General features: G+C 41.5%; 1 protein-coding gene across 1 annotated transcript; it reads right to left on the minus strand.

Annotated features, from left to right (window-relative positions):
• Nucleotides 1–824: 824 nt before the first annotated feature.
• Nucleotides 825–10605, minus strand: LOC120918351 (dentin sialophosphoprotein-like). Its single transcript, XM_040329890.1, has 4 exons — nucleotides 6234–10605; nucleotides 4731–4789; nucleotides 3401–3464; nucleotides 825–869 (listed from the first exon to the last, which is right to left on the minus strand). Exons 1-4 carry the CDS (start codon nucleotides 10575–10577, stop codon nucleotides 825–827), a joined length of 4512 nt encoding a protein of 1503 aa, XP_040185824.1. The 5' UTR covers nucleotides 10578–10605.
• Nucleotides 10606–12510: the final 1905 nt, after the last annotated feature.

The following is a 12510-nucleotide window of genomic DNA, read 5'->3' on the forward strand; positions in this document are numbered from 1 at the left end:
ACTTTTTTTTTATATATGCAATTTTAATTGTGGCTATTCTAAATTAACCACTTCAGCCCCGGAAGGTTTTACCCTCTTTTTGACCAGGCCATTTTTTTGCAATACGGCACTGCGTTATTTCATCTGACAATTGCGCGGTCATGCGACTCTGTACCCAAACAAAATCAATGTCCTTTTTTCCCCCCACGAACAGAGCTTTCTTTTGCTGGTATTTGATTACGTCTGCAGTTTGTATTTTTTGTGCTATAAACAAAAAAAGAGCAACAATTTGTTTCTGTATTTGTTTCTGCTATAAAACATACCTAATAAAAAAATCAATTTAGGCCAATGTGTATCCTGCTACATATTTTTGGTAAAAAATACAAATAAGCGTATATTGATGGATTTGCGCAAAAGTTATAGCGTCTACAAACTATGGGATATTTGTATGGCATTTTTTTTTACTAGTAAAGGCAGCGATCACAAATTTTTAGCGAGACTGCGATATTGCGGTGGAAAAATTCGGGTGGCAGGGAAGGTAGTTTTCAGGCACTTTACAGGTGCTATCCCTAGCGCTAAAATGCCTGAAACTGCCTCAGTGTGAAATTGGTCTTAAGCCCTGTACACATGGCCGAGAATCCCATCAGAAAAAAAAAGTCGGTTTTCCTGACGGGATTCCTGGCAAGCTTGGCTTGCCAAGCCGTGCATACAGACGGCCATTCAAAAGAACCACTGTTCTTTTGAATGGCAAGAACACGATGACGTCATCGACTACGACGGGCCGGCACTTATCACATTCGATGCCGTCGCCGTCATCTTGCTACACCCCACATTAAACTTGTATGCTACCGAGCATGCGTTAAACTCTCATCGAGCATGTGTGGGTTTACCTGGAACAGTTAAGCATACAGATGACAGGTTTTCTCGGCAGGAAACACTCTGCAGGGAATCCCGACGAGAAAATAGAGAGCCAGGTTTTCTGCCTGGATTCCTGGCTGATTTCCTGACAGGAAAACTGCTAGGGAGCATACACACGGCTGGGATTCCTGGCCAAATGCCCTCCTGGCAGTTTTCCTGCCGGGAAAACCGGTCGTGTGTACAAGGCTTTATTGTGCTAATTAAACTGGCAGGGAAGGAGTTAACACCAAGGGCGATCAAAGGATTAAGTGTGTCCCTAGGGGATGCTTTCTAACTGTGTGTGGGATGCTCAGACTGGATGAAGACAGAGATCGGTGTTCCTGCTTTGCAGGAACACCGATCTCTATCTTCTCCTCTGTCAGAATGGCAATTTCCCTTATTTAGATCGCTGTTCTGCCTCTCTGGGGAACGATCGCAGGAAGTCAGGGAACATTGGGTCCACTTGATTGGCTGATTGGCATCCCCTGTGTCCAATCAGCGTGCGATTGCGCCCTTAGCGGGACTTGCCCACACCCCAGTGGCTATTGCATGAAACAACGTACAGACACGTTGTTTTGCACGGTAAAGCCAACCTGCGGCAGTACAATTGCGTTAGGCAGTCAGCAAGTGGTTAATACTGGAATTTACTTTATTTGTAAAAACCTTTATGAAAAATATTGGAACAGAACAGATTACTCCTCTAACATAGTGGTTCTCAACCTGGGGGTCGAATGACAATTTGCCAGGGGTCACCGAATCCTGGGCTGTTCCTGAAGCCCACGCTGCTTTTCCAGCCTTTTCACGTCTGCCCAGCTGGGCTGTTCCTGGAGCCTGTGGCCGCCCACTCTGCCTCTTCGCAGCCGCCCATTCAGTTCACAGGATGGCTGGGGGGCATAGACTAGAGGTCAGCTGACTGGTGAGGAATGTGAAGAGGGAGGGGCTGGAGGAGACCCTATCTCCTGATTTCGGCATAGGTGTCACTGCTACAAGACACCACAAAGTCAGAGACATAGTGAAGCCGGAGACACAGTGAGTAACATTACCTGTGATTATAGTTGCCATTAAAAGTCCCCACTACAGTTCTCAAATCAGCAGATGACCTTGATCAAGAGCACCTAAGTTGGCTGATCGGAATTCCCCCCAGCACTGCCACTGATCCCACAACCCCCCCCCCCCCCCACCAGCCACTCATCCCAACTCCCCGCCAGCACTGCCACTCATCCCATTCCCCCCCACCAAAGAGTAAGACAAGGAATAAAAATAGAGAATACATGGAAGGGAGAGGAAAAAAGGTGGAGGAACAAGGAAAAAGGGAGAGAAAGAATAAGAGAAAAACAAGAAAGATGGCTAGAGAGAGCGATGGGGAAAAAAAACAAGAAATTAGCATAGAGAGAAATAAAAAGGGAAAGAAAGAAGAACAAAGAGAGTGGTACATCCTGTAATAATAAGGGGTTTTTAATACTGTACGAGTGGAAGGGACTCAGGGAGCGCAAAATGTCTAAGGGTTAGGGGCGCAAATTACTTGTCTTGCCTTGGGTGCTGACAAACCACTCTGCGAAAATAAATGTACTGTTAGGGGTCCCCATACCTTGCCAAGCTCTTAAAATGCGTCAACCTGTTAGACTTCTGAAATTGACTTAATACGTGAAATGTGATATGTTGTATTGTGGACTTGAAGTTGCTGTTTTTATACGACAAGCTCTGATGCTTCTGTCAGTTTGTGAGCATATTACTTACCATTTTTTACATATTAAAGATTATTGTTGAGAATAATGCACTGGGCTGATGCACCCTCTGTCTTGTTTTATGGTTTCAGTGTTCCAAGGCTTTTGCCTGTCTGCCAACTGCACGTACCTGTTTGCTTTGCTCAGTTTGCACATGCCCTGGCATCATAGCCAGGCACCAGAGGCGGTTCTTTAATTAAGCAAATTGGGCGGTTGCCTAAGGCCTTGCAGTCACGGGGACCTCGCGGCTGCCTAACTTACTCAATGCATTACCCCAGTTTTGAGGGACAGGGGACCTTAACGCTGTTGTGCTCAGGCAGCGTTAAGAGCCCTGACTCAGGAACGGCCCCGGCCCCCCCCCCCCCAGCATCCCTAACAACAAGTGAATATTGGTGACACCACCCCTTGTGACATCAATGACTCAACATGCCCTCATACAATGACATCACAAGGGGGCAGGTTCACCAGGTGCTTCCAGATTCCAAAAAGCCCATTGCCCACAAACCACCACAATCACCAGCCAGGGTTGTGGGGAAGAGGCTCTTGTCTTGGAATAAATTTTCCCTTCATGGGTGTGAGTGGGGCCTGTGTTAAGTTTTGCCTAAGGCCACACAAAGCCTAGAGCCACATCTGCCAGGCACTATAGCATTGTGTATGTGTCCGGGGGGCAACCGAGTACCAGAAGGCCTGCTCGCCTTATAGGAAAGGGGGCTGTTATAGGTGAAGAACACAGATGCAACTATATCTCTGACCACCTGCAATAGGGGGTAAGCATGACAATCAGTAATAGAAAGACTTACATATATAGCATCCCTGTGAAATCTCTTCTTTAGGCATAGCAGGACAGCACTTTCACATACTTCCCTAGGGAAATAAAGTTATACATCATGTAACAAAGTATTCACTGCACATCTGTTTTATCAGTACAAAAATATCTGTTGATCTTGTCAGAAACTTAGAGCTTTGGTGTTCTCTTTGCCCCTATCTCAAAAAGACTATTTAGACCTCCTTGTTCTTACGCCGCGTACACACAATCATTTTAAATGACATTTTTTTTAAACGTCGTTTTTTTCATGATGAAAAATGATCGTGTGTACGCGGCATAACACTATATTACCAAACGTTCTCAGGACATCTGCCTTTACACGCACATGAACTTTAATTACATCCCAGTCTTAGTCCGTAGAGTTCAATATTGAGTTGGCCCACCCTTTGCAGCTATAACAGCTTCAACTCTATGGAATTTGCTTTGTGCACTAGTCCAAAATCATTTGGTGGAGGGGGGATTATGGTGTGCGGTTATTTTCCTCAGGGGTTGGGCTTGGCCCCTTAGCTCCAGTGAAGGGAACTCTTAAGGAGTCCTACCCTCAACCCGATAGAACACCTTTGAGATGAGTTAGAGAGGAGACTGCGAGCCAGGCCTTCTTGTCCAACATCAGTGCCTGACCACACAAATGTGCTTCTGGAAAAATGGTCAAAAATTCCCATACACTTCTAAACCTTGTGGACAGCCTTCCCACCTTCTGGATGTCCCCTTCCAGGGATTGGCCAGGGTATGATCAGCTTATCATTTGAATCTCCCTCCCTATGCTCTGGAAACCTATTCCAGAGGCGGGGGGAAGCAATCAAACTCTCCGCTTAGGAACCCTGATCAGACCAAAACAATCAACAACCACTACGTTCACTTTTCTGGAGCCAAAAAACAAATTTACCTAATGGCCTAACTGGGAGGTCACTACATATATATATATAAATAGAGAATGTATAAAATATAGTAAGAAATTATAATATTTGGGGTATAATTTTACTGGATTGTTTAATGTAATATATCTTTTTTTTATATAATTCACAGACTACTATAAGCTTTCTTAAGAGAGCAAAGCAAATGTTGTTTGCTTTTAAACACGTTGGCCTCAACAGAACGATCAGGGAGTCATTAATCTGATATATTGGTAAACCACCACTGGTGCAAGGGAGAGCCTGAAGCATATGAAAGGATCCAAGAATGCCACCTACTGGCATAAAATAAAAATGATTGTATGCAATATTTAAAGAGGGCCTTAAAGTATATCTAACCCACAACCAAAAAATGTAGCATCCAGCACCTTACCAGTTCTTACTATCACTTACTTTAAAAATGACAAATCAGACAGCTCCTCCACTTCTGGGCACTGCTCCCCTGTACGGGCCTATTTCACATAAACAAGAAAACAGAAGTTACTCAAGTACTGTACAACACCATTTCAATATGCAGCTTTCCAGTACTGTTTCACTTGTTCTAGTTCATTAGTAAAATAAAGCCTTTTAAAGTAAGTAAGGTTGCCTTGTAAAAGTCCCATAAAGAGGTCTATTACTAGAGGCTTTTAAAGTAAATCTCAGATTAACACTGAAATGTTGATAAAATACATAAGTGTATTTCAAACCAAAACTTTTTTGCAAAAAATGTAAGTTGCCACTAGAACATAAATAGAGGGGAAATCTTTAAATGCAAATACTTGTTCTGGGGACAAGTGTCCATGAGGGCATGTCCCTCATTTTCACTAGAGTCTGGACAATCCATACTATTTTTGGTCCCAACCACTGACAATTATGTGAAACTCACTGTGTAGTTTAGACTTCATTATTGTTATCATTATTTTGTTTTCCTTAATTTAGAAGTCAATGACATTTTTGAAGCATACTTATCACAAAAAAAGTATTATATGTTTGTGATGGACCGCTTGGCACCCACCCTGGGTGCCTCTGCCAAGATACAGCTTCCTCTACTCTGGAACCAGGAACCAGGTATTATAGCTGAGAATTGCACCCATGAACTAGACAGCACTAGTTTACGTAAAAACTGGAATTCTTTGTTGACAATTCATACAGAATATACACCACACAAAATCATGTAAAAGCTGATTACATTATCCTAAACAATTCAAACTGTAAATAGTAATATCATCAGTACATCTAATGAACAGCCAACAGCTACCAGTGATCTAATTTCAGTAAGTTAATCAACAGCTTGCACCTGACCAAGTCTTGATTAGTCAGGGAGTTTCCCCCCAGACAGTTTGGCACCAGTATTCAAGAAGACCCAGGGCTATCCAAATCTCATTAATCTCATTAACTAGATTTACAAAAATAGGTCTTTTATTTTCCTATTAAAAACAGCATCATAAAAACTCATCTTAATGGTGACAGTTCAAGCTTAAACCAGCTCTATACCAAGCCAATAAAGAGTTGGTTTGAACCCTTTGGATGCCAACAGACTGGTGACCATTGCACAAAGCACATTATTGGGCTGCTTGGTGTGAACTCTACATATTCAAATGATTCATTTTTAGATACTTGTACTTCAAACCTCTCAGTGGGGACGAGCACTTAGGTTCAGAACAAACCCAGAAGCAAGCAGTCACTCCAACCAAATCGGCCCCCACTCATCCATGGCTGGGGCATTCCTCGAACTACAACCACATGTAACAAGGAAGTGGGGATGACATCACTGACCTAATATGGCCACATGATCATATATGGTCAATGACATTGTCTTTGTCTTTGCCTTTAACTTATTTGAAAAAAAAAAACTTTAAAAACACTTTCATTGTCAGTTTGCAGTCACCTATTCATATATAAAAATAAATACAGTACCTGCTTCTTGTTCATTGCCATTTGCAACATATCTTCTGTATAATCCTCGGCCTCCCATCTATCCCTTTGAGGTTGTATAGGTTGTGCAGGTTTGGTAGGAGGAGTATCTTGGTAGATTGTCCATTTACTAAGATTTTCCACTGTAAGGCGTGGCAGGAGAGTTTCTGAACTTAGCCAGCATGTGGGATCACAGGTTCTTCCAGGTACACTGTGGGCCCAGTGAACATGAGTTGTTGATGCATAAGAAGGGCTTTGCTCTTCCTCCTCCTCCTCTGCCTGAATATCCTGGGTTGAGTCTACAACTGATGATCCCACTTGAGAGTCAGTCAGTGTTGTTCCATTTACTGGTGTGCTTTGAACCGAATGTTCTTCATTTTCCTTGCTTAGTTTGGGCTTTGAAAATGTGACTGAACTCTGTGACTCTTCATTAGCTTGTAAGTCTTGTCCTATACTGGATCTTGATTCCACTAGCTGTAAGGGTCGATATCGTTGTATGGTATCAGTCTGATTTTCAACGCCTTTCTTTGTGTCTTTCATTAACCTTTCTGAGATTTTGGTTGATGAAGCAGGCTGTACAGACACAATGACTCTCTGTCCAGTGTTGGGAGTACACCTCTGGACAGCAGGAGAAATCTTTATGGTTTTTGCAAGATGGTGGATTCTTGGAAAAACTATAGCATATTTTGCATCTGCAGTAACAGTGGATTCTTCACCTTCAGGGCTCTCACAAAATGTCTTAAGACTTGATTCTGATGTGTCAATATGTTTCTCTGACTTGCTGCACTTCTTACTAGCACTTTTTAGTGTACATGCATCAAGATTTTCTTCAGAGGTTTTTTCCATGCTATGCTTTCTTACTGAGGTCTGGCTGAATTGATTCATGAGCTTTGATGAGCTTAGTAACCTCATGGCTGTTCTTCTTTTAAGTTCACATTGTCTACGCTTTTTTTTTCTTCTGAATGTTCTGAACAGCCAGTCTGTGATCCCAATGGCTCGTGCAACACTAGCTAAACGTTCCTTCAAGTTGGGTTTTTTAGGTGGAACTCTCTTCAGCCATCCGGTTACCCTACGAAAGGCTGACATTGAACAGGCTGTTTTTCCATTTTTAGTAACTCCAGGAAGACAGTTTGGCATATTCTGTCCATCAATATCCCTTTCTTCCATTTCTGGAGTGTTAGAAGCACCTTGGTTACCTTGATCCTTTTTGTTTGTTGCTGTACTTAGCAGTTGCCCTATTTTATATTCTCCCCCTCCTGTCTTTCCTTGAACATTTATCAACGTTCTGTTTTTGGAATCAACAATACTAAGAGTAGCTGAATTAATGGACTGTTGTCCTTTCATTATATGTTCATCATCTGAAGAACTCTCTTCTGTTTTTGTATTATCTAAGGCAGCTTGTTGATTTTCCTTCTCTTTAACTCTTAGTTTCTCTCGGACTTCCTTTTGTCTCTTTTTGAGGTTTGCAATTATATGAGTCTGTGCAATGAAATTAAGATGTGGTCGTGTAGCTAGCTCTATTGTCTGCTCAATGTCTCTTTTAACCTTTAAGGAAGAAGATGATCTCTGATCTTTTTTCTTCAAATTCTTTCCTGGCTTAACACATATGAGTTTTTCAGGCTCTGCTCTTATTTGGTTGGAATGCTTAATTAGGTTCATAAAACCATCACTAGGTGTTGGAATATTTTCCACATCCTTTGAAGTTGTGCCAGGCTTGACATGCAGAAGTTTAGATCTTATACCCCTAGGCAGAGGTTTTCTTTTGGCTGAAGGCCCTTCCTTTACTTCGACTTTTTTTTCATTTTCATACTTTTTTTTTAATTTAGGATCTGAAATAGAACTTTTTTTTGCATTTTTACTTGCATTCTTTGTCTCCGTGTCATCTGATCCATTCTTGTGACTATTTGTTGATCTTGCAACATCTTCATCTCCATTGTTATCTTCAGTTTTCTCTGTTATATTTTCCTCCTTTCTTTCAACAGTTTTCCCACTTAGGACATTGTCACTGTCTTCTTCTTCATCTTGTTCAGTATTTTCTTGTTCACTTTTCCCTTCATTTTCTATTTCGGACTGATTGTTTTCATCTTCGTCTGCAGTTTCATCATCTGAAGTTTCACTTGAACTATCACTGTCATCTTCGCTGCTTTTCTTTCCTGCCACCTGTTCTTTACTACTTGTGTGATTAGTGCTTTGCTTCTCTGTTGCACCTGCTGACTCACTTGAGTCAGATGAGCTACCTTCCCTGCCTTCTTCACTCTCACTGTCATCACTAGCTGAGCTCTCTTCCTCTGCTTGTTCTTTAGGCTTTACTTCTTCTTTTTCTTCTTCTTCTTCTTCTCCTTCTCCTTCTTCTTCTTCGCTACTCTCTGATGGGGATGATGATGATGATGATGATGATGATGAGGAGGAGGAGGTTTCCCCATCCACCACCTTAATCTTTGAATTCTCTGTATGTGACTCATCATCTGTTACAAGACTAGAAGAGCTCTCCTTCTTTTTTTTCTCTTGAACTGAAGTATTCTGTTGTGATGTTCTTTGGCTAGATATTTCTCTCGTATTTACAGAGTTCGTTTTTTTCTTTGGGGTCCCTCTTACCTCTCTTTTCATCTCCCGTTGTTTCAAACGTATATTGTTTTCCTTATCTTTGGTTTCTTTAGTTATTGATGATGTTGAGATGTCTTTTGAACTTTTTGCAGTAGATGGTGATTTTAGGATTTTTTTAGTGTTAGATGTTGTAACTAGCTCAGTCTTATTAAGAGCTGAACGTTTTTCATCTTTTACTGCAGCTTTAGTTAATTTTATTGTGGGTTCATTTTTTTTCAAACATCCTTCCTCCTCTTCCATGGTGCTCGGTTGTTCCTGTTCTACTGCTTTATAGTTTGACTGCATTCTCCCTTTCTTAATTTTTGATGGATTTTCAGCTTTTGTTTCAATTTTGGGTAAAGTTTTTCTTTTCATATTTGTTCTTGGGTCATCATCTTCGTCTATAACTAATTCCTTTTCTTTAATGTACTTGGTGCTGCCTGGCTGTAGAACTTCTGTCTTGTATGTGGATGAAGATGTTTTTTTTATTCCTGATGCAGATGCTTTTTCCTTATTTTTCTTGGATTCTTTTTCTACATTAGATTTTAAAATTGATGAACTATCTCTGTTAGTCTTGTTGTCAGATGAAGTTCCCATCCCATCCTCTATTATGTTTGGGGAGGATTCACTTATTTTGTTATTGGATAAACCCTTAGCACTTGTTTTTGACTCATTTGGCACCTTTATTCTTACTTGCTTATTCCCTGGAGTTTCTATCTTTGGTTTTGTATTTGATAATGCTTCCACTTGTGCTTTTTCCTGCAGCTTGAGTTCCTCAACTCCTTTGCTGTGGGATAGTTTCTGTTTAGATTTGGCTCTTGATACAGCTTCCTCTTTTGCAATAGGTTTAGAAAGATCTTCTTTTCTTGTATTCATTTTAGATGGCAATTTTTGATTTTGTTTTAAATACACCGGGACTTCTATGCTTAACATGGAGCTAGATGACTTATTTTCTGTATTGGATGAAACTTTTGAATCAGGCTTGGAAGTTAATGGAACGTCAGCTTTTGTTCTGGTAGTGGATGCAGAGGTTTCATCTGCTGTAAAAGTAGATGGATGATCTCTACTGGATTTTGTGGTGACATATGGATATTCTCTCTCTAGTCTTGTGGTTACGGATGGAGATTCTATTTCTTGTTTGGTGGTAGCCTGGAAATCTTTGTATTTTGACTTTTTCTGTGTAGAACATCCTCTGGCTGATTTGTTGATATCCACAGCTTTTTTATCTTCTACACCCAGTGTTGTTGTGGTTATTGCAACAGTTTTTGAACTTCGTGGAGTTTTTGATAATTCAACTTTTCCTGCAGTCTTAAAAGTAACGCAAGGTGGTTTTTCCCCCTTCTTTTGCTTGTCTATGGGCTTCTGCCGCTTGTGTTCTGTAGATGGTGAAGGTTGGTCAACATCAGAAGTGCTTAGCTTGCTCCCTGAGGAAGACATGTTATCATTTATGCTGACAGTCTTTGCAATTTCATCATCATGTTCACAATTCTCTGGCCTTCCTTTTACTACTTTACTTCTCTTTTTTAGCTGTCTCTCAGGAATTTTGTCTTCTTCTTCTTCCACTTGCTCATTACTGCTTTGCTCTGTTAAGCTTTCTCTTCTACTGCTGCTGTCTTCTTTTGTTCTAATTTTTCTCACATGTCTTCTTTTTCCATCTGATTTTAGGTCCAGTGATGAGTTCTTCTTCCTTGCAGGATGTTTTTCATTTACTCTGCTTTCTCGCTTTCTGCCTCTTTTCTTTAGACCAGTTTGTGAACGATGCATTTTAAATAAACTTTGGGTTTCTTTTGGAACTTACTCTGTAAGGAAACAGAACAAATCAGGATGGTAAAATTGAATAAAAAAATCAGGATGTAGACTCCCAGTCTGTGAAAGTGAGATTTTGACTATGTCAGGCTTCTGCCATTGCAATGACACCAAGACCTGGCCCGCTGCTAAGTCCTATCCCATACTCAAAGTGTTCACTATTCTACAAACACGGTGTACACTGGGAAACCATTTTGTGCCTGCATTACTGCATGATTTTGTCAGTATGCATAGCAACAGAAAAACATTAGTAACTATAGAAATCAAAATGAGTGAATTAATTGAAGGGATGACTGTCATTTAAACTCCCAAGCCAATGCATTGGATATATAGATGAAAATACAGAGCTACACATATATACTTACTTAAACTTTGACCAATATGATTTCATAATTTGTATTAGCATTATTTATTTGCTTACAGTTAAAGCCTACTCTAGCTATTTTTTGCACAGAACAAGAAACCTTTGTCAGATTTTTTTTGCTGCACTTATTAGGGAGGTTTCCCTCCCTTCTCCAATGGGGTCATGAAAAAGGCAGAAGACCATAAATGAACACACAGTATCTCACAAAAGTGAGTACACCCCTCACATTTTTGTGACAACACTGAAGAAATTACACTTTGCTACAATGTAAAGTAGTGAATGTACAGCTTGTATAACAGTGTAAATTTTCTGTCCCCTCAAAATAACTCAACACACAGCCATTAATGTCTAAACCACTGGCAACAAAAGTGAGTACACCCCTAAGTGAAAATGTCCAAATTGGGCCCAATTAGCCATTTCCCCTCCCTGGTGTCATGTGACTCGTTAGTGTTAGGCTCCATTCACACCTCCGCGACAAGATACGCCGCGTATGTGGCGTATTTTGCCGCGAGTGTGTAACTTTTTTTTTTTTTTACAAAGCCTTGCCATTGCTTTGTATGTCCGAATGCCAATGCCGCCTGAAAAAAAGGGTCCGGGACTTTTTTTCAGGCGGCAGGCGTACGGCGTCTATGAGATGTGAACCATCTCCATAGACAACAATGGGAATTCTCCCCTCTAGCGGCACAAGCGTCCGGCGTTTTGTCGACTAGATGTGAATGTGCTCTTACAGGGTTTCGTGTGTAAATGGGGAGCAGGTATATTAAATTTGGTGTTATCACTCTCACTCTCTCATACTGGTCACTGGAAGTTCATCATGGCACCTCATGGCAAAGAACTCTCTGAGGGTCTGAAAAAAAGAATTGTTGCTGTACATAAAGATGGCCTAGGCTATAAGAAGATTACCAAGACCCTGAAACTGAGCTGCAGCACGGTGGCCAAGACCATACAGCGGTTTAACATGACAGGTTCCACTCAGAACAGGCCTTGCCATCGTTGACCAAAAAAGTTGAGTGCATGTGCTCAACATCATATCCAGAGGTTGTCTTCGGGAAATAGACATATGATTGCTGCCAGTGTTGCTGCAGAGGTTGAAGTGGTTGGGGGTCAGCCTGTCAGTGCTCAGACCATACACCGATCCTGACCTCCCTGGGGCCCTAAGCAAAATGACATGGCACATTAAAAATGAGAAGCGGGGGGCGCTGACGACAGTGACATGTCACATTAAAGAAAGTTGAGAAGCGGGGGTAGGGGGTGTTCTGCTGTCGGAAATTACATCTTAAATTAAATTGAGAAGCAGGGGGTGCTGACTTCTTACCTCTTCTCCCATGCAGCCAGCGAGTTGAGAAGCGGGGTGAGGGGGTGAAAATGACTTCTCACCAGACGGGGCCTCTAGTAATTTGGGGGGCCCTTCGCAGTTTTGCGGGGCCCTAAGCGGCTTGCATAGTGAGCCTATAGGGCGGATCGGCCCTGCTGTGGTCTGATGGAACCAATGGAAACTTATTTGGTTCAGATGGTGTGAATCGTGTG

Source organism: Rana temporaria, chromosome 12 (assembly GCF_905171775.1).
Source record: "Rana temporaria chromosome 12, aRanTem1.1, whole genome shotgun sequence".
Classification (NCBI taxonomy): Eukaryota; Metazoa; Chordata; class Amphibia; order Anura; family Ranidae; genus Rana; species Rana temporaria.